Source organism: Uloborus diversus, chromosome 10, assembly GCF_026930045.1.
Source record: "Uloborus diversus isolate 005 chromosome 10, Udiv.v.3.1, whole genome shotgun sequence".
Lineage (NCBI taxonomy): Eukaryota > Metazoa > Arthropoda > Arachnida > Araneae > Uloboridae > Uloborus > Uloborus diversus.
In genome coordinates this window covers 133,372,408-133,398,968 of record NC_072740.1, presented here as the reverse complement: position 1 = coordinate 133,398,968, position 26,561 = coordinate 133,372,408, and the positions used below count along the sequence as shown (strand labels likewise).

Sequence of the window (26,561 nt, the reverse complement as noted above, 5' to 3'; positions counted from 1 at the left end):
GTAATAAGCCTACCGCCAATTTAAAAAAATAAATTTTTCCGTTCGTAATCAAGTTAATGATTGGTGAAACTTACTATATATATATATATATATATATATATATATATATATATATATATATATATATATATATATATATATATCCATAAACACGCACTTATTTTGATTTTTTAAAAATTTTTAATACAGATATTTTACGCCAAAATTTCAGCCGCTTTTTCAAACACATTTTTATGTACACCACCCTGTTTATTTCGTAGATTTTCCCATTTTTGTTTGTTTGTAATTTAGTAATGTTTTATATATACGTGTATAAAAACACAATTCGACGTTTTTACCTTCTTTGTAGTAGAAATCTCGGATCAAGTGGTTATTTTTTATAAATTTATCCCATGAAAAACCTCACTACGTATATATCCAACGGCAACACGAAAAACTTTTTTATTTAGATCTATTACAGATGATTTTCCTCAAAAGGAATAAACGCGTTTCGGGAAGTAAAATTTATTTAAAAAAAAAAGATGTTCTTTAAATCGAGCCCTCAATTTTTGAAGATAAAATCATTTCTCGTGGCGAAGATGGGAAGTCCTTAACTGAATTTCGAGGAATCGCGCACCGGAAGGGGGAGGGGAACTTAGAAAACGCATGGGGGCAGAGTTACCTGCGCCGGGGCTGATGAAATCTTACTTTCTAAGCTCAGTTCGCGTTTCGCCTTGAGCCAATTGCAGACTTTCTGGCTAGCTTAGAGCCCCCTCGATGCGTATTAATTTCAATTTTCAGCCTCCTCCTCACTTTCTTGGAGGGCTGTAAAAAGAAAACTCCCCTCACGTGAGTTGACAAGAGGTATAAATCGGCTCTCTTAGTCGAACTAAGTGTCACTAGCCCCCGTTTACTTTAAACCGACCTGTAATTTTTGAGTGTTAAGTGAGAAGAAAAAAATTAGTTCGCGCTCGGTTGTTCAGTTGTTTTGCAATAAATGAATTTGTCTAGTAGAAATCGCGTGTGTTCGGAATTAAAACGTAGAGTTAGCGTTTCTGCTCCTTTTTCTCACACTGCAATGATATTTTGCTGCATAAGTTTCCTTCTCATTCTTGCGTACGAAACAGAAGGTGAGTCTATAGTATTTAATATTTGATGAAAATGATTTTATCCTTCCTCATTCAGCTAATAATTTTAATATTTTCCCCTCAATTGACCGGCTTTGTAAAATTTATGATTATATTATGTTTCACATTGTGGTTCTTACAAGTAATTAAGAGAATTTTTTTTCTTTCCTACTCAGAGATATTTTAAACAAGCGTATTTCACTCATTAAAAATCGGAAACTCATAAAAATTACTCTATTAGTTATACGCTTTGCATTTCAAACAAGAATTTTAGCTACGTGAAAAAAAAAGGTAATTAGAATTTTTAAAATGATACATTTTAATATTTTGCAATTTTTTTATATTCAAAAAGTTTATCATTATAAACGCTAAAAATTAAAGTAGTACATATCTCTTCTTTTCTGCCACTTTCCATTTCATCCATAAATAGTTGGCAATTTTGGTTAATCTTTATTATCCTTGAATTAATTTTAGTTAATTTATCACTGTTATAGTCTTCTCTGTTTTCATATATTTCACTCCTACAAACTGAATTTTACTCCTCTAAAAAATATCATGGAAGTATTTTCAGTCCTTGAAAAAATATTAAGGAGTATTTTCAGTTTTTAAAGAAAACATAGTGGTATATCTGTTTCTACTAATTTTACAAGTTATTTTTTAATATTTCATCTGTCCCTACTTTTATATTTTAAATGTTTGTTTCTTCTTTTATCATCCTAGATGAATTCTCGATTTCAAATATTTTCAACTGAAGATATATTCCTATTAACTAATAAATTATCCCACAATTGTTATTTTATTATATTTAGCCTTGTAACGTTTAAAAGAAAGAAATAGTTTTTTATTAATTTTCACTTTCTCCAATTTATTTTTAATATTTTTGATATATCCTTTCCTGTTTTGGAAAAACGCTTGTTTTCGCGTTACACCCTTCATCTACTCAGTTTTGAGAATTGGTAAACAAATGGCCTTTTCTCTTATTGCTTAATTCCGAATTATTTGCTATTGAATAATATATTGCTTGCATTAAATATTATTATATATTTTTCTTTAATGTTTTTAAGTCAAATTTATTTTTAATGTTTTGGCTAATTTATAAAGCTACTTCCTAAAATTTACACTCGGTTCAAAATATTTTTAAGTATGTCCTTCAATAAAGAGAAATTCAAATTTTTCTTAAAAATTATTTTTTATTTCTTAAGTGATATTAACAGAAATAAATTCTTTTTTTTCACTTCTCCTTACATTTCTAACTTTTCAAAATATTATGGATGTTTTAGATTCATATGGTTACAGAATTTTCTATTTTATCTAAATATTTTAGCTTCAACATTAAAAAAATCTTATTTTTTCTTATTTTGCGAAAAAAATTTCCAGTTTCGAAGTGTTTTCAAAAAGGAATACAAAGTTATTTTCGGGGCTTTTCAAAGTAAGGATTGCTTTTCCTTCCGTTGCAAAGCATTTCAACTCTTTTCGAGACGCTTTCTTTTAGCTTATTGCTCTTATACTTAATTACTAGGGGGGATGAAAGTTGTTTTTCATTCCAGTTTAGTTTCCAGAGTCCTTTGCCGTTTTTGATTTTTATTATTTTTTAAGTATATAACAATAAACAATTTTTATCTCCACAAACAGCATAATCCTCATTATTATTTTATTTTAGTAGTATTATTTGAAAATGATTATTTTTATATTTTAAGTATTTAACTCTTTGAGACACAGAGCATTAAATTACTGAGCAAAACAGGCTAAGAACATGCGGATCCCACTGAAGATACTGTATGAGTCTTGAAAATATAGTCGGCTAGGTGAATTCAAACAAATCCACAAACGCCTCAAAGGGATAAGTTGAAATACATTGAACATAATATTTTATATTTAGGAATGTTTTTCGTCAATTGATGCATTAAGATTTCATTTAAATTATACTTAACCAAGTAGCACTTAGGTAAATAATTTACTTTTTTCTCAGTTGAAATATTGAAAAATAATGTTTAATATTTTTGTTATTTCATAATTAATTGATACTTGTTTCTTACGCAATAGACTTGATTTCAGAGTGTTTTAAATTAATTAAACATTAGGTTTGGAATGCTTCAAACTAATGATTTTTTCTTCATTTGAAACATGTAAACATTTGTTAAATTACTTCAATTTTTCTTTTGCATGATTGATTATAAAAAGCGGAGACTTTTAGTCATCCCTATTTATACTACTGGTAGGTGCTCATACTATTCTAAAATAGAAAAAAAAAATAAAATGTTTTTCCCCTTCCGTTTTTCCCTTCAAGTTAAATCAATTTCAAAATGTTTAAAAAAAAAACAACCCAAATTCAAATTAATAGAATAGCAGAACTGTTTTAACAAAACTAGTCTCTGAATCCGGAACGCATGCAAATTAAAAAGAGTAAAACTTGTTATTCATGAATGGGAAAATCAATTTGAACAACTTTTCAGACATTATTTTTACAACTTATGGATCATTAACGCATTGGAAAAGTAGATAGATTTTTTGCATGGGTCAAAAAATTAGAATTATCTAATTATTCAATGTGAATTTTAAAAAATAGCGAAAATATTTGCATACCTGTTAACCGAAAGTTTGTCACAAGTATGGAGCTTGGCGCCGGATAATTTTATGCTCTTTAAAAAGCTTTTTATTGCTCAAAATGGATTGTCAAGGTGATAAATAGGAAAAGAACGAAGTTACACATTGTATCTTTTCTTAAAGTTAGAAAAAAACTATCCAACTCAATTCAAATGAACGTTTTACAATCTATGGTATGTAAGATTTTAAAGGAATAAAGAAGGACTGACCAACTAAAAAGTAATCGAAGTAAACGAGGTAGAAAAAATTTATCACCTGGCAGAGATGAACCCAAATTAAAGTAAATCGTCCAAAATAATCGTTGAAAATGCTTCTTACGTTCATAAGTATTGGAAAGAATGTATAGTTATCTTGTCCACGCTAACTACACTTGGACGGTTGCATAAATTGCAGTTTCAATTGCGGATCTACGAAGTAAGAATAAAGATAAACCTGAAGCAGAAACGTGCACGACTCTCCTGGTGCAAAAAGAAGCTCATACAGAGGCAACAAGGTTGGAAAAGTATTATATTCAGTGATGAATCTTTTTTTGAAATGTCTGTGAATAAAAAGAGGTGTTCGGGTTTGATGTTTAAAAAGAAAAGCATATAAGAAATCTTGTCTAAAAAGTTCTCTCCAATTTGACACATCCAGTTCGGTTTGTGGGTGCATGAGGGCTGCTGGAATTGGAAAATTATATATATCTTAAAATAAAGCAATGCGTAACTGCCGCTGTTTGTCAATAATATTGCATGATACTTCATCTGAGGCACAGTTGTTACACATTTTATCTTTCAGCAAGATTCAGCAAAGAGGAATTTCGGTATTAAACTAGTCAAGCAACTCTACCAATCTCAACACGATCAAGACTTTGTAGCAACTTCAAATCTAACGAAAGCGATTCAAGACCTGGTGCCCGACAACAATATTGAGCTCGTTGCCGCATTGAAGAGGGTTTGGAAACAAGTGTCTGAAACGATTAATGTAAACAGGTGGTAGAATCCGTGTGTGAAAGGATTAAAGCATTGAATCCAGCAAAAAATGACGCATTCTAGTACTGATATTGTTTCTTTTGAAAGTGTTTTCCCCCCTTTAATTTGAATATTCTAATTTTTTGACTCAATGTAAAACTTCATCACTATAAACTTTTGGATTATTTGTCAAAGATTATTTTTAATTGAGTATATTTGAAATGAAATGCACACTTTAAGGTCTAAGAAAGGCAGCACGTTCATTTAAATACCTAATTTGCACTTATATTTGGCTAGAACAAACTTTTTTCCAAAAAGTGAGAAGTACTCTATTATTTTGAATTTGGGTTGTACAACACTAATTTTCTTACTTTTTTTTGAATTAACAAAAAGACTAGAAAATACTTATTTTGCTTGAAATATTTTTAAGGAATGTGTTTATTACTAATTCTTGAGTACTTAAACCACGCAAAAAAAAAAAAAAAAAAAAATCTAAGCAGCCATGGTTTATGAAATTCATTACTCAAATTATCAGGACCAAATATGGGAAAGTTATGCAATTTGAATGTCATTTAATCAGGTAATAATTTTCAATAGAAATCGAGGGAAAAAAATAAAAAAATCAACTTGAAACAATTTTGGAAATGTATATTTTGTTCATAGATATTTTAAAATATTTTTAAAACAATAAATATTTTCCTTTTATTCCTCATCAATATATTCAACTTTTCTGCAATATTTCTTTAGTTTTTCAATTTTAACTGTAATTGGTAAAGTCTGAAAGTAAATGCTTGTTCATTTCAACTAATCTAATAAGTACCAGATTATAAAAAGTAATTTTCTACGATTTTTCACAGGATGATAGTTTTTTTTATGAGTAAATTTGATTTTCTAAATTGTTTATTAACTAAAGTTTATTTTTGCATTTTAATTTTATGAATGACTGAGCTTGTGCCAAAAGATTTGCATCAAATTATGGCACATTAAGAATTCATAATCATAATAATTGAATTTTCGTCTCCAAGAATGGAACAAAAAAAGAGAAAATTGTAAAGACTTGATCCTGCTATATGAAACCGACGACAGCAAGACAAAAATATACAAAACACATTAAAAGAATAATTTTTACGCTCAAATGAGATTTGCTCCCACTTTAGTCCTACAAGTAGTCCAATTGACTAAGAATTTTCAGTTTGGATTAAATTTTCATCATGTAGATTCCATATTTGATGAGTTTTTCAAAGCTTTCCAGCTCTCCTAACATTTTAATTCAATCAAGAATTAAAAAATTATCCTGGTAAATACATCTTACTTAGCCCATGGCAGGACATTAGCTACTAAAAATGCACTTAAGCACTTTAACACTGTAACACAAAAATGTTATAAATATCTGGAAATGCCAAGTGAGCGTGTAATTTGTCAAGCACTGCGTAAACTCGTAGCAATATTTAAAAAGATATTTCAATTAAAAAAAATACCATTAAAACACATGTGATCAATTTAATTAACAAAACATATTACATGTGAATACACAAGCAAAAATAGATTTCTTTTTCATAAAAAGCTTTGAAGTAAGCTTCGATTACATTTGTTGCCCGGTGTGTAACAACTATTTTACCAAAATCATGATTCTAAAGCACGCATTACCTTCACTCAAAAATAAGAATTTTTACTAACTTGTAATCTATTTACACGACTTATTTCGTTGTTAATTTTCGGAAAACTTAACTAATTTCAGTTCACTAAAGTTCACTCGCAATCTTTACGTAATCTTTTTGCATTTTTGCGTTTTTCTTAGTTAGTATCGTCGCCTCAGAGCATCAGTAAGATACCTTAGTGTGATTTCTGGGATTAGATATCTTACTGCTGCTGTGATTCAACGACACGTATATTGATTTCCCAATATTATGCACTTATTTCACGAATCTAAAAATATTGTATGTTTTTGTCTATGGCGTTTTGAATGCAAAAGACAGAATGGGAAGTCTTCTAATGGCAAGATTTTTTATTGACACATATTACAAAAATTATTTTTAAATAAAAAAAACCGACTTCAAAAAACAAAGAGGAACTAAAAAGTAAAAATTAATTAGTCATGCTTACATACGATTTCCTACCCAAATACATAAATCAAATTCCTTTTACAATTCCAGTACAAAAATCAACTAAACTAAACACCCAATTATAAAATAAACACTGATTTTAATTAGTATACGATGAATTATTTTAATACCTAACTAATTATATACGATCTCTTAATTTTTAATAACCATTTGAAGTCGGAGCCTCCTATAAACTACTACCTAACGTAACTGAGTAGGTTTAGTTTTAAAGACTTTCGCATTTTGTTAAATTAGTGTTTAACTCAGGATTTGGTGTGTTGTCAGCTACGTTAGGTAGTAGTTTATAGAAGGCCCCGACTTCAAATGGTTATTAAAAATTAAGAGATCGTATATAACTTGATCGGTATTACAATAATTCATCGTATAGTAATTGAAATCAGTGTTTATTTTATAATTGTGTGTTTAGTTTAGTTAATATTTGTACTGGAATTGTAAAATAAATTTGATTTATACGTTTGGGTAGGAAATCGTATGTAAGCATGACTAATTATTTTTTACTTTTTCGTTCCTCTTCGTTTTTTGAAGTCGATTCTTTTTTTATTTGAAAATAATTTATTTTTTGCTTTTTAGTGGTGCTTATATAAAATAAGTATGTAGGATAAAGTATGTGGTACACTACTTACGTACATCTGGAGTGAGAAAGCGTCAAGTGCAGGAGTCGGCAAAACAACAGAAATCGCTTTAGTTTTGAACATAGAATTTCAAGAGCTTTCTTGATTTTTCAAGGATCCCATCTTCAGATATGACCTGATGACCATGGGATCACCTGGGAAGTATAGAACTTTTCAAAAGAAGGAAAAAAAAAGAAGAATTTTCCAAATTCGTCTACGCGTGTTTGATTTTACAGGGGACATACATAAAAAGATTCCGACTAGTTGAGAGCGTCTTTTTTAAAGTCGTTTAAAAAAAGAAAAATTCCTAATGCGCATAACATTTTATACGATTGGGACAAAAAAAATGATCTTTGTTCCTCTCCAGGATTTATTTGTGCGCTAATTTAGTTAGAACCATTTAAATGTCAATGGTTTTCCGAACTATTTTATATTTCATAATAATACGTATCACGTAACTCGTGAAAAAAGCCACATTTCTCTTTATGCAGCCCCATTATAGATCAACACCACACTAGAAACAGAGTATCTACTGTGATGTTGTATACATGGAGATCAAAATACTACCAGAGCAATGATGCTAAATGGATTTCCTGTTTGTTTCAGAGGAGGCTTTATTCAAAATTTGCGATATGACTACTAATGACTCATGCAGGGGAAACATTTAGGGGGGAGGAACTCCCCCAAAGCAAGAGGCCCCCTTAAAAGGAAAAAATAAACATCAAAACACCCCCCGCCAAGCGGCACCCCTGATTAATATTAATATCTTATGGTACTTTCTTTAACACCGAGTAAATAAAGTACCTTCGTTTTATGGAACTTTCTTTAACAATGGATTTTATATTTAATCATTTAATATTGAAATTAAATGAAGTTTATTGTTTTTTGTCCATAACTTTTTTCTAAAGAACAAATAGGGTGAAGCAAAAGTTTGGTGCCTAAGTTATATCACTCTTATCCATTAAACAAAAAAAAAAAAAAAACCCATAAAAATCGTTTCACTAAGCGAAACTCTATGAATTTACAAACAGCAAAGCGCGAGTAAGAAATTCAAAAAGTTCCCTCAATTTTTACAAGATCCCTCATACCCGGACTTGAAGACCATTAGATAACCGATAGAAGTATACTGTTTCAAACAGAAAAAGAATTTTCCTAATCGTTCCAGGCGTCTTTTAATAATCGGGTATCATAGTACATAAAAAAATTCCAACGAAGTCTGTTAATTAGTATTGCCATAACTGTAAATTTAAACTGACGGCGTCATGAAATATTAAATCTAGAATACTTGTCAAACTTCAGATGTCGAACACCAGTTACGATATATTTATTAAGGAACATAAATTTTATCGTCGGCGGGAGGGATTTTTGTCTTCAATTCCCCTTGAATTGAACACTAAATATATTTCAAAACTGAAATATTAAAAAAACCCTTTAATGACTAAATGACGTTATTTATTAGCCAACTTTTTTTTATATTGAATTAATAAATTCAACTATTTTCGTAGCAAAATACATTTAATTTACTGATTTGCTACATGAGTAATAAATACATTAATAAGACTATATTTAAAATTAACAGTCGACGCCGAGAAAATCAAACATCCCGATGCGTGAGAATTAAATATTGTTCAAGATAAGGTTCCTCCGTCGAAAAAATGCACCGTTCAAGCCAAAACCACGTGACCTGTGACGTGTCAAGCAGCTGACGAAAGCTGGTCTACGTAGCCTTAATGTATGAAATTTTAATGTATGAGTTTCTTTTATTTCTCCAGGACCCTCATCAGATCCAGACAAAATTAACATGGGACCATCTGGAAAGTATACCCTCCCAAACAAAGAAAAAAAATTTTCAAATCAGTCCAGTATTATGTGAAAAATACGAAAACATACATAAAAAGCCGCAAGACGAAATCATAACCTCCTTTTTTGAAATCGGTTAAAAATAATATAGCATTTTAGAAATTTTTTAGCATAATTTCGAACTTGATTTACTGGAGAGAATCCAATTCACATCAAAACTATGAGAATAGTTCTATCCTTTGCTGAAGCAAAGAAGACGCTTGTGGTTCCGCCGTACATATTTTTTCTTTAACTGTTTTTTTTTCTCATGACGAAAGCCAATAAACATTAAAAACTGTAGCAAATCTGCAAGAGCGTGAAATGCAGGATTAAAAGGATTTGAGATATGACTTCTAATTTTTATGCAACTCTATAGTTGTTTTACTGACTTTATCTTTAATGTCACTTTATCGAACATTTTCTAATTGCTAAACTAATCGAAAATAAATTTCTCACGAAGTCTGCAGAAAAAAAAACATGAATTTCGAGAATAAACCAAGTATAAGAAAATGTCTGTTTCAGTTATCATATACAAGGGGTAAAGAGAGAAATTAGATCACTTCTTTCCTCCTCCTCGAAAAATGTTTAATATGTCTCCTAAAACGAAAAAAAAAAAAAAAAAAAAGTGGGAAGGAAAAAAAAAAACGCTAAAAAAAGATAAAAGTTTTGTTTATATATATTATAACCTTTGTTTGATAAAATTTGCTCTCGCATAATGAGCAATAAGCAATACGTGAGCATAATGAGCAACAGTTATATTAAATTATTGACAATTATTTTTTCAATGTTAGATATTGTAGCCTAGACAAATATTTGCCTATGCATTCGCTTTAAATTTTTTTGTAACATTGTTCTAAGATCTTATTTACTAGTTCTTTCTGACGGGTTTTGAAAATTGTTATCACCATTTTCTTCTACAAGTCTTAGAAAGTCTTTTTACCACTTTTATTTGTCGGTTTTTGAAACTCTTTTTAGATATTTTTTAAACAAAAAATTTGAACCTATTTATGTACAACGGTATTTGCTGTTCATCTCGCACAACTTCAATTTCTTGCTCTGAAGAAGTGGTTATTTGATACTCCTCTGCAATTTTCATGGCGATTTGCACCTTATTTTTAAATAAGTGATTAAATACCCTTTTTTTCACGAATTATTTACCAGTATTTTGTAGTAGTAACATTATCTAAATGTAAAAAGCAATATTTTTAATCAAATGCGAAATTTGATTTTTTTCCATACTTGCCTCACTAGCAAAATTTCAAGTGTTGACGCATACACACACACACACACATGTATTTATGTGTGCATGTTTCAGATCATAATAGCAGTTTTCGTTACGGTAGTTTCGCGTACATATTTTCTTATATATCTATATTAAAGAAAGAATACATGAAAAAATATTAAGATTTACAAGTTTCCCCCTTTTTTGCATCTTGTAATCGAAAGTAAACCATTTGAAAATGAGTATTCGCTATGTAGAATTATCTCTGCTGAGTTACCTCTTTAAATGTCTTTCAGACTGTCAGTCTGTCTCTCGATCGGCTAATATCTTTTCAGAGAGTTAATCAACTAGAAAAAAAAAATCGAACGATCTTCTTCAGACCCCTCTGCCCGTGGTTTCGTATGTTTTATTCTAACAATCTTCTGTCAGTTTTGAGCAGAACAAAGAATTGTAGCAATGAGCATTACGAGGAAATTTGAATTATTTTTAAATTCTTATTTAACAGTTGGATTTATGCCGGACAAATTATTTTGAGAAATTGTTATTGAGCTGATTAATGTTTCATGGAAATGTTTCTCGAAATAAGAGTACAGATTTTAAATATTTAGCTCAAGCATCAATAGACAAATTCAAATTTTCATCTAGAAAGTAAAGGTTAGAAAAAACCGTTCGCTCATAAAATTTGAAAAACTTGAAGAAAGTTTGAACTACTCATTTGAATTATTAGTTGAATTGTTTCTTAATTTTTTTTTGTGACAACGCCTTAACTTCCTCAATACTTGATGAAATTACAAAATTAAGGCATCGTTTTAAATTTTTTTTTACTGCTTTCGGCGAAACTCAAAAAAATAATGCACATTTTGGTTGTTTAGTCAAAAAACCAGATTTATTCAGTTTTTTTTTGTTGCGCATTTCTTCAATGTGCATTATAATTAGGAGACACGTTGGCTCATTTGGTTAGAGCATCGTGTTTTTAATGCGAAGGTCGTGAGCTCTAATCCCTATACACCGAAAACTACCGTTTCATTGATTTATTTTCTCTAATCCAAATTTACATTTATATGTTATCGGAACTCATCGCAAGATTCTGAGCTACAGTTTTGTTTTTATTAAAATCAGGAAACAAGACATTGATTTTAACACGGTACATCGCAGTTTAACTTTTTAAAAATATTTTAACAAAGCAGAGGCGTCAATTTCAATTTATTTTGTTGCTTTATGACGCATTGCTTTAGTATATAGCTTCCTGAGATGGAGACCCGGTAGCTCAGTCACTAAGAGCGTCATGCTAATATTTGCGAAGGTAGGGTCAGAAAATGTATTTTTTTTTTTTGAATGACTAATTTTTCTCGGCTAAAACCCGATCCAAATTTCCATGAATATAAAGTCTTAACTCATTGGGTTCAGGATTTTAAACAACAGTTGCGTTGTTGTTTTGAAATAAAAAAAAGAGCTTTATTTTAACACGGTAAATCGCGGTATCAAGTATATTACTTCTCAAAGATGTTCTTTGCAGGTGCGCCATGACTTCCTTTAATACTTCAGCAAACTTCAAACGCAAGACATCGTTTTACAGATGTTTTTAACCGTTATCAGCGAAAAATAAACAAACCAGTTTAATTTTTGCAATTGTAATTTATTCAAATAGTTACTTAAAAACCGTCCTTCCATCGAGCGCAAATACTTCTCAGGGGTCAACTATTCAAATATAATGATAAAAAAAAATGTCGGCTTAATATTAAGTCTTTAAAATGTGAGGTTAAAGTTAAGAATCTTGGAAATTTAAAATGCATCATTATTCATGTCAGGAAGGAAATGAATAGCATTTTGCTTTTTTGCTATAAATTATTTCTAGTTAAACGTTACATTTTACTTTTAGTTATTAGCCTTTAATTTTTTTTCCTTAAAAAAAATACCTTTTGCTTGTTACGGAAAAAAAATGATGCAACTTCATAATTAAACATATTGCATGAATATTTTTTAAACTTTTTAAATATTTTTCCGCTAATTCACTTTAAAAATTCACTACGAGCAATTTTTGTTGTATAATTACCTTTTTTTCTTCTTATGCTTGCATGTTAGTTCTCTCATACATTTTCTTAAAAAACAATCTTGATAGTTGGAATTCATTAAAACATACATTTGAGAAAATTAGCTATAGATCATTTTTGGAGTATCATAAGTAGAGCTTTAACGCAAATTATCAAAGAAAAAGAAAATGCTAATTTTTAAAACGTATGACATGGTATTGCCTATTTATAGTTGGTGGTTTTACTTTTCATTAATGGGAAGCAACTAAAAAGTTTTATTGCTTCGAAGAGGAAATTCCAGCTAATTAGATATAATTCCACATCATTTGAAAATAACAATTAGCTTTACTCATCTTTTGAACATATCAGAATTTTGCCCAATTAAAATTATTAGGAAAAACTCATTTATTTATGGAAGTTAACAATCTTTCCAAAGCAAGAAGAGCTAAAGATTTATAAATATATAATTTATATCTTCGTTAAGTTTTCTGTAAAAATGTTTCTAATGAACTGTTACACTTACGTCAAAGAAAAGCACGTAGAAATTTTAAATTAGTTTAAATCCTGAGCGCGTTTAAACTATATTTTACTTGTTTTTAAGGAACTAAATTTAGCAAGATGATTCTACATTAATTTAAAGTAATATATGATTTAATTCATGCAAAAAAAGCTATAATATCAATGAAAGGTTTTATTCATGTTACTGCAAGAAATTAAAGAAATTCTAATCAATTTTACGAATTAAGGATTCATGAAATGTTTTCAAAATATGAGCTATTCCAAAAACTTTCAAATAATCTAGAAAATAAATACTATATTTAGTTTAATTCGTCAGTTACATGATAGCAATTAACAACTTGAAAGCATTTGATGAAAGTCGCACTAAGTTAAAGAATGAATCGCTGCATCATTTAACAGAAAAATGTATTGGAAGGTTTTGATGAAATATAAATATTTTTGAGATGAAAATTTCAGTTTCCTTCCATAGATCAATTTCTTACCCTTTATAATTTTCTGATAAATCTTATGCAAGTACGTGTTTAACCGCATGTTTTATATCTAATAAAATTCCAATTAAAGTTTTATGCATCACTTGAGTATTTAAAGTCAAGTTTATTAGTCAAGTAAACTAAAATCTATATTTTATAGATGCTGAAATTCGTACTTGTAATTTCAAGTAATGTTGAAAAAGAAGATATTCTGATGGTTTTGGGACATATGATTAATTAAAAATCAGAAAGATAGCGATTGATTTTCGTATTTGACTTAACAAATTCAATTTAATAAAATCTTCATGGATTTTTTTGAAATTTTCTCTCTGGTTTAAAGAATGGATTTCTGTTCTCCTCGTAAATTCAAAGCTAAGTTTAAAACCGTTTCTTAAAAAGAACCTGAATCCTCCGATGTAGCACAATCTTGTATAAGAATGTATCTTGAGAACAGTAGGGACAAGAGACGTAGCTACGATTTTTTTCAAGGCGTGAAAATAGTCCTTGAAATTTTTAGATGAGAGAAATTAATTTTGTAGGAGTGAAATATACGAAAACAGTGAACACAGTAGAGATATATTCCACCAGAGCAATATCATTCCATACTAGTCTGGTGTTCTGTAAGACTCTTACTACCACTACTAAGTCTCGGTCGATCTCTGACACCAATTACCCTCTTGCCGTTGTGGTAGGATCCAGTGCTAAAAGGTTGAAATTTATGGAGAACTAGCGCGGTACCCGCACGGCTTTTCCCGTGGTAGAAAATTAAAAGGTCATTTGGTTCGCCTGTTTATTTACAAATAATGGATGATGAATATCTTGCCAATTCGTTAATGTTAATTTGCTCACCCATGTTATGGTAATTTACTCGTCCATGTTATGATAATTTACTCGTCCATGTTATGATAATTTACTCGTCCATGTTATGATAATTTACTCGTCCATGTTATGATAATTTACTCGTCCATGTTATGATAATTTACTCGTCCATGTTATGATAATTTACTCGTCCATGTTATGATAATTTGCTCGGTAAAATGAGCTTAAAATTGGAATAGAAAAAGAACAAAATCTAATTTTTGAAAAATCGCTTCGAGCTGCTCACTCCTATGCTACGAACTAATTTTGTGCCGAATTTAACCGAACTCGGCCTAACGGTCTAGGCGCTATGCGCGTAACAGACATCCAGAGATCCAGAGATACAGACTTTCAGCTTTTTTATTAGCAAAGAAAATGCACCGAGAATAATGAGATACAATATCTTTCTAAATAAAGAGATGTCAAATGTAAGAGTTCATCTAAATAAATCAATAACAAATTTCCATTGAAATATTATTTGAATTTACCTTTCATGATTCGGAATATGTATTCGTAGATTGTTGTTAAAATGTATAATTTTAACTCAAAGTATAATTATATTAATCAACTATATCAATCAATTTATAACTTCATCACTTCAGGAAAAGACCAGTCATCGGTAAAAAGAACTTTGATTTGATTGAACAACTGTTTTAATTTATAAAATTACCTTCAAAAATATCGTGGGTTCCTCCGAAAAAGTTTCAACACTCCTTAGTATTTGTCTCAACAAGATTCAACTGCCAAACACCAGTCCTCCCAGCAGGCCCGGCTCTTGGGATAGGCGACCTAGGCGGTCGCCTAGGGTGACAAATTTTGAAATTGAAACATTTTTTTCAGCGCCATAAGATTCACTGCTTCAATGCTAAAATTAATAATTTAGATTGTGTACCCACGCTTGGATATGCGAAACATAGTTTGGAATTTAACTAGAAATTCAATTTATTTTAGTGGCGGAAAATTGCGTGATTTAAAAGTCGTTTAAAATATTAATATTTTTTTCAGTGCCAAAAGATGCACTACTTTAATGTTAAAAAAGATAATTTAAAGTGTGTACTAGTGATTGAATACGCAAAGCCCAGTTTAGAATTTAACTAGAAACTCACTTTAAGTTTAATCACTTTACTATTATTCGTATTTTATTAATATATTATTATTTTATATTATTATTTAATGGGGGGGGGGGGAGGGGCGGCACTTGGTAATATCGCCTACGGCGGCAGAATTACTAGTGTCGCCCCTGCCTCCCAGAATAATAGAAGCTCAAGCATTCCCAGACAGCACTACACACTGACAAAAGAAGAAAAAAAACTGTAGTCTTCTCTACTAACTTTTTCGTGAATAACATAAAAATGGGTCGTAAGTTCAGCAAGGAAGAAATATGTCAGCAAAGCTCATATTTTGTCATTTTCGTAGCTTACCGTAGAACTACATACCTTGCACGTCAGAGCGCAACGATAGCCGAAGGACACCTGGACTATGAATTTAAAAGCTATTATTTGAGCTGATATAATTAAATCCGGCTTTTTGGACTTTCTACATTAAGAAGCTCCCAGCGTTTTGCAAATAACAAAGATGTTCCTCTCATAGGCGGGTGCAGAGCTTCAGAAATGTGGGTACAACTGTATCGGGAGTTTTGGTTTGCTCTTAAAAAGGCTCTCTAGTACTCGCCCTATGTAAAATTTTCAAAAAGTAAGAGTCATAAAGCATTTTTAAAGCGCATGAAGTATAAAATTGATTCAAGAGAATGTTGGGAAAAGTGAAATGGTGAAATATTTACGCTGTTTTTAGCGACACCTATCTATCAACTATGTAGTAACACATGTAGTCGATTCCTGTCAAGAAAAAATCCATCTGAAAATAAAAGAATATGATAATACAAGCAATTTTTAAAAATTGATGCTCATATTGTAATATTGTGTTATCGAAAATTATTTTTGGTATTATTAAATGATAAAGTTCTTGTAATTAACATTTGAAATATTAATTGAGCTTATTTATATTTTAAATATTTTGTACAACTAGACGAGTACATGCGGGGCAAAGTGGATGAGACAAAGTGAAATAGTTCATTTCGTTTAATTATTCAATCATCTATTAAATCTCTTACGTATTCTTTATAGAGTTTCCAAACCCGCGCCGATATCAGTCCCGCGGGATTTCGGGATTGTAAGGAGCTAGTCCCGCGGGATCCCGGGATTTCGCGGGATTGACTTTATTCTTCTAAAAAATGAAAATGTTGTGCTTTTTAGAAAGGACTGCTTTTGTTACTTCAACTAGTAGTTTTTTTTTTGAAATTCCGTATACCAATTGAAGAGCACTACAAAGTCAAATTCCAATTAGTAATTACTGTTTGGTACGCAAAAGTGTGCCCTAAAAAGTTCAATACATCGTTATAAAGCATCGCTAGTACAGGATAAGAAAGTCTTTTTGCTCAAAAAATAACGGGCTTGACGAAAACACGCGCCACACTCCACTGTGGCTCCACTTTTTCAAAAGATCCCCATTATCTTCATCATCTTCTGAAATAGATTTTTTTTACTCTTATGCTTGGTTTCTGCCCAAGAACTACAAATTTCTGTTAAAAACGATGGCTGTGTATGTTTTGCTGTATTCAGTTTAAATTGCATAAAGAATACCCTTGTTGTTTCATAAACATTGGTCATTGAATCAGTGCATTTGGTTTATTACTGCAAGGGGTGTGTGCTACTTGGTTTAGCCAAATCGTAGGCTAAGTAAAAGTTTTTTGATAATTTCACTAATTTTACCTCTCACTTGAATGAGACATTCAAAAACTGGAGCAGCTTAATTTACTGCACTGTCATGCGAGTCATACTATGTTTCATCCAAGTTTCTGTCACATCTTTTAGAGTCGTGCCGAATGTATGGCAGGTTTTAAATTGCTTTCTTCTTTGTAGAAAAATAGTGTGCACTTTAAGTTAAAGTTATTGAGTGCATTCCTTAAGCTTACAGAAGTTCACCAATATTCCATCATTGAGGCTACCCCAGTGGGTTTTGCAATCTGTGATCACTCTCCCTATTTTTTCTAAAGCGTAATTTTCTGGATTTTAAATTTTAGTGATTGTTTTTGAGAATGTTTTTAAATTGTACACATTTTCTCAATTGCGGAACGTATGAAAACTAAATCCTTGAATGAGAATACCAATTCAATCTCAGAAAAATAAACTCAACTTTTATTGTGTTCTTAAATGGTAAATCCACCGTTCATCATCTGAGGCAATTTTTTTTGCTCTTCTTGCAGACATAAGAGGAAAGTTCTTCAAACTTCAGATGATGCTTGTGAAAATAGTCATTTTATAAGCGGAAAAATTTGGAAAACTTTTACATGGAAAAAATTGCGAGACTGAAAATCCCGCTAAATATCATGAGAGATCTCGTGGGATTCAGGATCGGGATTTCGGGATTGGAAACCCTAATTCTTAATTAATTGCCATATCAACATACCTTAAATTAGAAATTCACTAATATTTATTCATTCATTCACATATTTTCTTAATCATTTACTCTTATACTCACTCATTTATTTGTCCTCATACATTAATTATTTAGTTAATTTAATTATTCGTTTATTTTTTAGCATCTTTTTATTTAGTCATTTAACCTTATCACTTCATATTTTACTTTGCCCCATGAAAAAAATGAAAAATTTCCACCTTTTTTTTAAAGCGAAAATTTACTGCCAAAAATAAAAAAATACATTTTCAATGCAAGTTTTATTATAAAATAATGCTCTTTCTTTATGTTCCGCAATTTTCAGAACAAATTTCCTATTTGCTTACTTTGAAAAAGTTCAGTCATCTTAACTATTTCAGTTTGCCTCACATTTCCGTACTTAAAAACGTGACACGTTGTTTGACAGATCATCGTTCGTTTTTAAGCTAATAAGGGAACTACGATACCCCTTCTGACTCAGGAGCGCAGAGAACGCGCCAATGCTGTTGTGGGACGGTAAAACGGTAAAGGGCAGGATCTGTAAATTTTTCATTAAATTTTTTTTGAGCAATCACGATTGCTTATTGCTTTCATTTGACTGTTTTTGGCGTCCTTTGATTTTATTTTCCCACCGCCACCCTCCGTACCATCACCGTCGACCGGGTCCTCACGATGCTGCTCCTATAGCGAAAGCCGTCTCCACGTTGCATCCATGTCCTACACACGCGCGCATACATACACAACTACACGCACACACAAACACATACATACGCCTACACACATACAAACACATATACACACGCATACATACAGATGCCTACACATACACACACACCTACACACAACTAGAGATCTCCACCCATAGACCCACACACTCATGCCTGCACACAGACACAAACACATATGCCTACACACATACACATACCCCCCCCACACACATTCATACACACATGTGCCAGCACACAGACACAAACACACATGCCTACACACAAGCACACATACCCCACACACAAACACACACGCCTACATACACACTCGTGATTGCGAAAAACATAATTTGAATTCAAGATGTCAAAATTCAAATTAATTTTTCTTTTTCTTTTTTTCACCTATTGTTATTCAGCTTTATTGTACAAGCTTGCTTATTTGACTTTCACTAAAAATAAAGTACGAAACCTCCCCCCACTCCGTCAAACTCCAACATTTCCCTTTTGTTAATATGGAATCCAAAATGCGTTTCTTGAAATATTTATAAAACTCGCTTCTACAGATACTTCTGTTTACTTTCCCACTGCAGAATGGTCTTCGTTTCCATTGAAGAAAGTCTGTAAAATATTTTTTTGTGTGTAGTAAATGGGAACTTATTACGTTAAAGTTCTCATTTACTAAGCAACGTCTATGCATTGCAATTTCGATGTGAGAAATCGAGATACATTTTTTAAAAAAAAAGTAAATATATTGGAAGAAGTGACAATTTTTAAAATGGAATCGCAATTAGCATGCTTGCTGCCCAAATCCATGACATTTTTGAGTGATATCATCTTCATAAAATTTCGATTTTAAATCTTTAACCGGCTGTTGTGCTGGCATGTGTTTTTTTTTTTAAATAAGTAATAATTTTACTTCAAAATTTTCTACTAGTGAAATGGTCATTAGTTTAATGAGTCTAATTAACTAATAAAAAACCTTCATTGTTCATTATCTATTAATGCTAATTAATCTACTACATCTTGCTTTGAAGTAGGCTCATTGAACTTTGTGAAGAAGTGGAACTAAAAATGTTAGCACACTAAGACCTTGAAATTTTTCTAATCTATGGAAAAATTCATCTTCAAATTTCTCTGATCATTAATTCTTTACATTTAGACATTATAGTTATATTTATAATAATAAAATGAACAGATGACTATTTCAGTGCCAGTTTTACATTCTAAATGCAAGGAAAAATATAAATAATGTGTTTGAAAATGTTTTAAACCCTTGAAGTGTTTTTTGAAACTTGTTTTACTACTAAATAATGAGCTAGTAAAATTGAGAAAAATCAGAACAAAATACTTTAAAAAATAAGATTTAGTAAATTATATATTTCTTAAAATTTTAGCGACGTACAACTAACAATAATTGCAAAGGAATAGGTTATGCCTCTGACATATGAAAAACTATTGCTCCTTTAGTTTTGCCATTCAACTTTATTCATTATATTTTTTTCTTAATCACAGCAGGGGGAAAAATCTTCAGTCATTCAGGAATTATCTTCATTGGGTAATGACTAGTTTGAAAGAAAACAATAGTTGTCGGAGATAACGGGATGAACTCCACTTGGTACAGATGGTCATCGTTCGCGTGATGAATCCTTTTGAATCAATCAATTTCAGCTATCGTGTTGAAAATAACAATATATTTTATATTGGTTACATTATTTGTTCTTTCGTGTGAGGAACTTTTTCTTAAAATTTTCAACGAACTTTAAACTAAAGATTCGGAATGGCACAAAAAAGAATTACAATAAAAAGGATGTATTTTCAGACAATTTTTTGACGCAGGTGTATAGCAGTTGCTTCTACTGGGCAAGATACGTTATGAGAATCACGAAATAAAAAAAAAATCTTTGTTTACTCAGACATATTGGAGGATTATTAACGTATTGTCGTATATCTGCGAGAGTTTAAAATTAAGAAACACAAGGGGGGAGCAATAAACAATTTCGAAATTAGCAAAATTCTTCGAGGATAAATTACATTAAATCGTCAGCGTTCAGACAAAAATCAAACCACCAGTTTTGAGACAATGTCAATTTACTTTCGCATTACTGTTAAAAGAAGTAAAAATTCTTCCACATAACTTAACAAGTACAGTAGGTTTGATGATGTCCCTTTTGAATTACATAACTGGTTTACATTATGAAATAACTAATTTTAATTTTTAAATTTTAATTCCGTTTAATTTTTTCTTGTGCTATGAGCGCCAACCGAAATGATTTCAGGTGCAGTTGCTTATTAGGGCTTTTAAATAAAGTACGTGCAATTTAACAAAAGAAAAAAAAATCGCACCCTGATTATTGCGAATAAACCCGATTTAACGTATAAAAGTTTCGGTCAGATGAATTCGCTGAATCGGGGTCCGACTGTACCATATCGCTTCCGCCGAGGTGGCGGCCGATACGCCTGTACAACCAATCTGCATCTCTGAGACCTAGTGTACACTCTCATCCAAAACCGAACAACTGTTCGTATTGGCACCGGTAACCTCTCAAATGACGTTCTAGTCCTCACATTTTGAGTTTCGTTTGAATAGCCCTACTGTCTACGAGCAATCGTACTTTCAATCTTCCTCGCTACACATCTTTCATGTTGCATAGCGTGCTTGCCTTTGTCAAATGAATTATGACGAAATTTAAATCATTTATGCGTATCTTACCAGAGCAAGGCCGTATCCAGAATTTTTTTTCGGGAGAGGTCCGGATTCGCACATTGTCCAAACGCACACATATATATACATAAAGACACACATACACACATAAAAATACTTAACACAGAAGATGATTTTTGTCTCGACTTTTTAATGATTCCACTGTTGGACTGTTGTTATTTTTACTTACTTTTACAAAAAAGGAAGTATTGTATTCGCGAAAAAATTTTCACCCGAAAATCGGCCTTAATTTCCATTTTGCTCTTCCCCGAAGGAATGTTGAGTTTTTTTTCAACCCGACCACACATGGATATGTGCCTAGGAACGTACAGATACTCGAAATATCCATTTTGACGATCCCCGAGTTAATTACAACGAGTTTTCTCGTGACGTCTGTATGTACGTATGTATGTGCGTATGTGTGTATGTATGTATGTATGTCGTATAACTCAAGAACGGAGTGTGCTAGAAAATTGAAATTTGGTAAGTAGACTCCTAGTGGGGTCTAGTTGTGCACCTTCCTTTTTGGTAGCATTCGTATGCTTCAAAAGGGGTCTTTTGCCCCTTTTTGGGGGAAATCGTTGTTAATTTCGATGTAAACTCAAGTGGTGTTATAATTTGGCGGACACTTGGCGATATATCGCCAGTCTCTTGGTCGCCGAATTTTGTCGCCAACTTGGCGATTAAAAAAAAAAATTTTTTTAGAATCTGGTTTCAATTTGGTCATTGTTGGTAATATTTAGAGAGTAAATTATTGAATCATATTAAAACTGCCAATAATGAGAAAATGACATTAAATTGGAGTAAAAGGAAGTCATGTGATGCACACATCAGCTCGTTATTTTTAATTTCTTATTTTTTTATTCACCTTGTTGAGGTAAGGATAACAGGAGAGTGTCCCTTTAAGTTGGATGCAAAACATCCATAATTTCAGGGGTCTGGGGGTTTCTCCTCTGGGAAATTTTTTGAAAAATAGGTGTAAAAATCTGTATTTTGAGGCCTTATATGGGGTAATTGAGACGACAAAAGTATGAAGAAAAACATGCAAACAAAGTCTTTTAAAAGTTATGCATTCTTTTGCAAATCAAGATTAATCAAAATAAAAATTTCTTGATCGACAAATCGTTGACATTAATCGACAGCGAGGAAAAACGAGAGAGGAGAAAAGAGAAGCATATCGTCATTTGCTCATATCGGCTTTTAGTGTAATTTTTTTGATCACTTCTCCAACACCCTCCTTTTTCATCAAATGCTCTGCAGTATAAAATTTGTATAAAATGGTTTAAAAGAAATGGTGTAGAAATTCAGAAAATAAGAACGAAAGAGTAATATTCTGGCAATTTGGACAGTTAATACTTGATTTTCTTGATCAGAGACAAAATTGAAAACCCTTTCAAGGAATTTCAAAAACTTAAATGATTTTCGAAGACTCTAGAACAGTTGAAGTTATTTAAAACACTTTATTTGAACTTTTTAGAAGTTCATTGCACAGTCTTACAAAATGATTATAACTTTGTAAGACACACCCGTTTTAAGTTAAAAAATAAATATAACGAAATATTTCTCAAAGCGAACAATTTTTTTTTTTTCAATCACAAGTAGTGCAGAAAATGAAATAGAGTAGAGTAAGTGTTATTTTTTTTCTCATGCTTAAGATGTTGACAGTATGAAGTAGAAGTAAGATAAAAACAAGCAATAACAAAAGAACTTCCAAAGTACTGAATTCGGTATTAAATAAATGGCAAGACAGGGAACATATCAGTCACAAAAACTTATCTTGAAAAATATTCTACAAAAACGCGAGAATCATGATTTTTGCATTTTTTTACTCTAACTGTATCAAGGAGCTGAATTTGGCACATCTTGGTAACAAGATACTAGCCTAATCGGAAGCTAGGGGCCCGGCCTTTGGGGAGTCCCCGGCTCGAAATCGGTGCAGTGTAGGTTTTATAAGAGCTTAAGGGGAAGGAGGGCAGGGGCGTGCACAGGGGGGGGGGAAGAGACACCAATTGTCTCGGGCCTGAGCCTGAAGGGCGCCCAATATTTTTAAAACTAGGGGTGAAAATAGGGGTTAACAATATGAATGGGAGCCCGAAAAAGTCATTAGTGACGGCCCCAAAATTTCTGTGCACGCCCCTGGCGGACGGCAAGTCTAACAAACTGACAAGGGGCCTGCCTTGGCCCTTCATGGTCCTGAATTGAATTGGCAAAGTGAGCAGGAAGTCCTAATTAAAGGTCTAAATTTCAAGTATGCTTTGCTGCTAATGAGAACTAGAATTGCTTTTTCTTTGCTTTTTCTGTATTTCTTTAAATTTTCACTTGTTTAAAAGTTACAAAATTAAAAATAAAAAAACTTAGTTATTTTCCTTTACTGACATCAGAAATTAAAAAAAAAAACTTCTATTTTACGGTAAACAAAACTTTCGGGTTTTGGGGGGGGGGCTGTCGAGTCCCCCCTCTGAATACGGCCCTGTACCAGAGTTCATTCCTGCTGGGTTTCTTGACTGTAGCTTGATTTCTCCTGGGAGCATATACTTTTTTGACAGTATATATATATATATATATATATATATATATATATATATATATATATCTTATATATATAAAAATCTTATATATATAAAAATCTCGTGTCACGATGTTTGTTCGGGGTAAACTCCGAAACTACTGAACCGATTTTTATCAAATTTCATACCTATCTGTAATTTGGTCCAACTTAAAAGATAGGATAGTTTTTATAATTTTTAATTGCAAATAAAATGTTAATTACACATTAATAGTGTGTATTAATTGTTTAGTTCTGTAAATTCTTAATAGATGGCGGTGTAAGTTAATTAATCGATATAACTCTAACATCGTTTGACCTACTGCTAAAAACACTATAATGAAAAAAAAAAACCTCCGAAACGTTGCTTATTGTTTCCATATAACGTTTCGGGATTTTACAGGTTTTTATTCACTTTCTGAGGAAGTCAATTATCTTTGTCAAAAAGTTTCCTGAAATGCTACAAATTGCAGATTTCACACCGTTGTGAAAAATATTTTTGTCTACCGGTATCAAGATTAACTGAACGTATTTATTTGGTGTATCGGTTTCAGCTCGATGACGGTCAGTCGAGATTGACTCAGCTCCCAATGAGAGCGAAAAGATGCCTGGATCAAGAAGCTATGCAGGAAGTTGCACATGAGTTACATTCGAGCCAGCACTTACATTAGAACCTAGCTTTGCATTAATGCTTCGAGATCTTAGTGGGGAAAGCAGGAAGGGTTCCAGATTATTATATTAAATCTACGTTAGGCTTCTCTGAAGTTGCCAGAATCATAACTGGCTTTAACCAGGAAGACTACTGAATTCTTCAAAAATATTCCAGGATAATTTCTGGAAGGTTACTGAATTTAAGCGGAAAACATTAATTTTCTTTCTTTTTTTCGCCAGGAGATTTTTAATAACATTAACTCTTGCAAATATACTTTCGCAACAGAAAATTGCAGTGACAATTGCATCGTCAGGCATTGCTGCTACTTTTTTTTTAGATGGTAGACGAACAGCACATACAGCTTTAAAGTTGCCTATTAGATATTTATAACAAACCAAACGCAATGTGTAACATTAAAGAAAAAACGCGGAATGGCTATAGTGTTGCAAAAGAGTGCAATTATAGTTTGGGATAAGTGTACTATGGCTCATGAGCAAAAAGCATTCATTCGAAGCACATCAAAGGATTATGTAAGATTTGAAAGGCAACGATAAACTTTTAGTACTATTGCCTGAATACTGTCTGGGGACTTCCGGCAGACAATACCAGTTATTCCGATGAAATCAACCGATGTTTAAAACAATCGTTTTTATAGCGTCATGTCGAGATGATGCGATTGACCACGAACATGCGAGTTCAAACGCAAAATTAGGTATTCGCACAAGTATTTTCTAAGCGATTTCTGGGTATTGCAAACATTGAAACTGAAATATATCAAAATACACAGTACATCAATTAGCCCGAAAAGTTCTGCACTGCAATTGAGACGAAAAATGAACTAATTAAGAGTGTATTCCCGAATAAAATATTTTTTTTTTTATTATGACCGCTTCTGTAGTCACGCTATTTTGGCAGCAAAAAAGTTAATGTAGACACAATTAACTTTTAAATGCAGCAGCTGTTGCCCGGTAATTTGAAAAAAATTAAATCAATCGATACAATTGCTGATTAGAACAAATCAGTAAAGTTTCCAACTGAATTTTAAATTATCTGGACATACCAGGAATAACACTACACAATTTCCAGTTGAAAATTATTTCACGAATTAATATTCTCCATAATTTAAACCCACCTAGGTTTTTACAAATATACACGTATATTTGTCAAAAGGGTCACCGGAAATGTTCTTGAAGCAGCAATTTTATTGTAAAAGTTTAAAGGAGGAATTATCCTGCTGCCATGCGCTCCATTAATATCGTCAGAATCTCCAACCATAAATAGATCTCAAGGCCAAACAATGGCGGTTTGAACTAGGAAAATAGGTGTTTCTCCCATGGGTACAACAACATGTAACATGTTCATGTGTGGAAAAACCATCAAATCTGTTCGTCTTAGCAAAATAAAGATTAACCAAAAATATTGTAAACAAATTAGTACAAAGATAATTTTCAATTTTAATAATTTAAAATAATCGAAACAATAGTTCGAAATAAATGTTATCTACCTTATTCATAAAATTCCACTTTTATAGCTTATCAATTTATGTATAAACTGTGCATACAAAATCTGTATATTGGTTAATGCTTAATTTCAACATTCTGGTACTTTACTTACCACTTTCAAGTTATTTTGCACCTTTGGACGATGTAAGTACACTGCAAAAGATTTCCGAAACGTTTCTGAGTATTTCCGTGTAACGTTTCAGGATTTCAGTGGTTTTTATACACTTTCCAGAAATATCAAGCATTATTGTCAAAAAGTTCTCTGAATTGCTACACGTTGCAAGAATGCAGTTTTCTCACTGTTGTGAAAAATATTTCTAGCTACCAGTTCAAAGATTAACTGATCGTATTTATAAAGTGTATGGGCTTCAGTTTGATTATGGTCTGTCCAAGCTGATTAAGTGCCGATAGGGAGTAAATAGGCATGGACGACGTTGTTTCGCAAGAATTGCAGGCGAGTGTAATGCACGATACTTTCTTGCAATTCTTGCTTGACTTCTTCCATGTTTGCAATAATGCTGATGGAACTTTCAAATTAAATCAGGAAGGCGCCGAACGATTATACCTACCTAAGTTTTCTCTGATTTTCCAGAAACATGACTGGCTTTAAACGGAAAGATGTCTGCATTTTTTACGCGGCTTCCGGAATAATTTCAGGAATATTACTTA

The 26,561-nt window shown here is 31.7% G+C and overlaps 1 protein-coding gene across 1 annotated transcript in view; it reads left to right on the top strand.

Moving 5' to 3' along the window:
* The first annotated feature begins 818 nt into the window (after nucleotides 1-818).
* The window catches only part of LOC129231655 (uncharacterized), a 55,353-nt gene continuing 29,610 nt past the window's right edge, over nucleotides 819-26,561 (top strand). The window contains exon 1 of the mRNA XM_054866018.1: nucleotides 819-1,109. Coding sequence (XP_054721993.1) covers nucleotides 977-1,109 — 133 coding nt within the window. The 5' untranslated portion in view covers nucleotides 819-976. The remainder of the gene's footprint in view (nucleotides 1,110-26,561) is intronic.